Genomic DNA, 3226 nt, shown 5'->3' with positions numbered 1-3226 from the left:
CTCTACTTTGATGAGTTACCCCTTGGGAAACCATTAAAAAAATATTTTTAAAAAACGTCATTTTTGGGACCTCTTGTTTTTGATTTTTTAAAAATCCAATTTTTGAGCTAGAATGCTCATCTTCGAACTCGATCTGTCTTTTTATGATACAAAACGACCCTGAAAATCCCAGGTGGCTTGCTCAATTCGTTTTCGAGTTTTCGTGTGGACAGATACACAGACAGACAGACAGATAGACAGAAAAAGTTTTTTCCGACCAGACGGAGTAATAGGCTTCGCTAATCGCTCAGCCAAAAAACAACAGGTCCCAAAACTAACGTTTTTTAGAAATATTTTTTTTTATGGTTTCCTAAGGGGTAACCCATCAAAGTATAGACCTTCGGCCGAAAATTTCGTCCGTTTCGCTCTATCTCAAACCGTTTCGGCGCTAGAGGGTCTTTTTTTTACGAACATAAGGTAAACACGGCCACATATAGTAGGAACGTGTACTGATAACGTATACGGAGTGTATACGAGATGTACACGGGGCAGTGGGCATAGCTGATATTGCTGAGCAGTTTTGTTTTACAGTGCAATAAAAGGGAAAATCTTTCTAGAACTAGCAGCAGAAGCTGTCTTTGGTTGGCGCCTCGATCGATCGCCATCTATCGGCTGGGGCCTGCACCGCTGGGCAGCCCCTTCTGCGCATGCGCCTGCAGGCGCAGCTATTACCTGAACAACGTGTGGCCAAGATCTATTTGAAAACAAGTAGGAGTTGACGCGGTTTCGTAAAAAGGAAAATCATTCAAAGGCGAGTAGTAGTGTATCTACCTTATCCCCCTGCACCCGCCCAGCCGAGGGGATTTTCACTCGAGATTTCCGTGCACACAGTACATCGTAATACGTGTATTTCGTCGGTATTTCTCAGGAAAAGTTCACCGTTTTGGAGCATATTTAGGCGTATTTCGGTGTATTTCACGTGAACTACCTGTGAAATACCTCATTTGGTGTACACGGTATTTCAGAATTGAAAACCCCCTCGCGCCCAGGCTCGCACCGTAACGCAGACCCATCACGTAGACACGAGCCTTCGACGCCATCCTATAGTTCGTGCGACTGCAGCAGCGCTGAGCGGCACTGCGCGTCAGGCGCGTCTTCGTCATAAGCACCACGGCAATCAGAGCGCATTTTGAAAGAATAAGTGTGAAAACTGTAATCTAAGCAACGTTTGAGAAGGAAAGGCTGCTGTTTCGATTCGGTCGCCCGTGAAAACTGCCCCGTGTACACATCGTATACACTCCGTACACGTATACACTCAGTACACGTTACCAATGTATGTGGCCGAATAGATTCAGTATAGAACAAGAATAAATTACAAAAATAAACTGTTGGCTGAGCGATTAGCAAAGCCCATTACTCCACTGACCGGAAAAGTTTCATTCTGAAAGTCTGTAAGGGGTACCGTTTTGGGGCTTTGGGGCACTTCTTGGCGAAAACAACGGGAAAAAGAAACAAAATGGTCTATTAAATCGTAAAAAAGGCTTCACTGAATTGTAAAGGGAGTAATACTTCAACCACACATTACGGGTCGAACCACACCCTTTTTGGGCTTAAGGGTCCCTAGATTATCTAGTATCTCTAAAACGTTGATTTTTACAGAACAATCTGTCAAAATTCGGAATTTTGATGAAAACCGTTACCGAACAGCAGAAGTTTCATTTCTCTAATTTTAGAGTAATAAGACCCCGACAAGTGGTTTGAGTAGGTCAAATTTTCGGCCCGGAAGGCCCTGTTCCCCTATACCCTCTCTCATTAACTCGTCTCGGGTGTCAGCGCCCTAGGCTTAGCTATGTGTGCGCCAGGCGCGTCGCAGCGTAACAGTGTTTCGTGAGATATATCGCGAAGCCTGTTACGCGAGACGTGGTCTGGCGTACATATAGCTAGTTAATAACGTTTGTAAGGAAAAAGTGAAAACGTTGAGGACCTTCTATGTTTGAGGAAATAACTCCTTGGGTCTTGCCTCAGATTATGCTTAAAATGAGGAAATATCTCATATCATATCAGGAGAAAACTGACGAGTTTTGCTAAAATATAAGAGGTCCTCAAAGTGTCCTCCTTCCCCTCAAAAAACGCGACATTGTTTTTAGCGTGCGCTGTCTCTCAGCACCATATTTTCTTTTTCAGTGTGTCGCTTTACTTTTCGTTTTAATAAAGCATTCCGGTAAAGCTAAAATGCAGAAGAATGCGAGGAAGAAGAAAGATTTTCCACGGGACTTCCGTTTTCTTGTTCCCTGCATTCTTCTGCATTTCAGCTTTACCGGAATGCTTTACTCAGATATTTCTGAAACGCGTTTATAGACCCGACGCATCGTGACCAACGGTTCCCTTGATATTCAAACCGCCCTGGCGATGGGCGTCAGCAATGCGGAGAAGTACATTTGGGACGTGGAGGTAGAGCTGTTTAATGAGAAGAACTTACGTGCTTCCTGCGTGAGATTCTACGTTGAGGCACTACGCGTACGCATAAACAAGCTTGGTAAGATTAAACCGTAACAATTTTGTGAAACTGACCACATAAAAGTAATCGGTGCCTTGCAAAAAATATTCGATGGGTCCTGAGAACAAAGTACGATCTCGCCGCAATCACTCAACAAAGTCTGGACTCGCCGCGACAGTTCAACAAAATCCGATCTCACAGCGACCGTTCAACAGAGTCCGATCTGGCCGCGACCGTTCAATAGTCCGATCTCATTACCGGCGCGTTCCGAGTAAACGGGTTTTGAAAGTTCAGGATCCAATGACAAATTACCGGATGATTTATGTTAATAAGGGAAAGTGCTCCATAATTCCTCAGTCCTTCCTGAACATAAGGATACAAAAAAAATTGTTTTGGGTCGGTTTTGTCTTCAAAATTAGGAATTGTTTTAATCTTTCCACGGATTTTGCCCTTTGGGCTTACTTTCGTCCATCAGCCTTGGCCTATGAAGTTTAAAAATGGCGGCACTGTTTTCCAATCGTTTGAACCTCTCGCGCCTCTTCACCATACGGCCGGGCACCCCAGGCAATCATTCACGTGTAGCCACTCGCGTTGTACTGGTGGTATCGCGAAAAAATTACAGCTTTAACCTGGGTCCATGTTCGACTCGCTTATACCCACCATCTATCTTTACCGGTTTGGGAGCTAGAACCGAGGGAAGTGCGAGGCGCCGCCGCGCCTGCGCCTATCTCCTTGCCCCGTATTCCCCAC

The 3226-nt window shown here is 44.9% G+C and overlaps 1 protein-coding gene across 3 annotated transcripts in view; it reads left to right on the top strand.

Annotated features, from left to right (window-relative positions):
- Positions 1-3220, top strand: part of LOC113210245 (uncharacterized) — a 34626-nt gene extending 31406 nt beyond the window's left edge. For all 3 annotated transcript variants that reach the window (XM_052268495.1, XM_052268494.1, XM_052268496.1), the window contains exon 5: positions 2338-3220. In XM_052268495.1, coding sequence (XP_052124455.1) covers positions 2338-2532 — 195 coding nt within the window. In that variant the 3' untranslated portion in view covers positions 2533-3220. The remainder of the gene's footprint in view (positions 1-2337) is intronic.
- Positions 3221-3226: the final 6 nt, after the last annotated feature.

Source organism: Frankliniella occidentalis, unplaced genomic scaffold (assembly GCF_000697945.3).
Source record: "Frankliniella occidentalis isolate FOCC.00 unplaced genomic scaffold, Focc_3.1 Scaffold70, whole genome shotgun sequence".
Lineage (NCBI taxonomy): Eukaryota > Metazoa > Arthropoda > Insecta > Thysanoptera > Thripidae > Frankliniella > Frankliniella occidentalis.
Note: the sequence above shows the minus strand (reverse complement) of the source record. Positions and strands in the feature narration are given on the sequence as shown.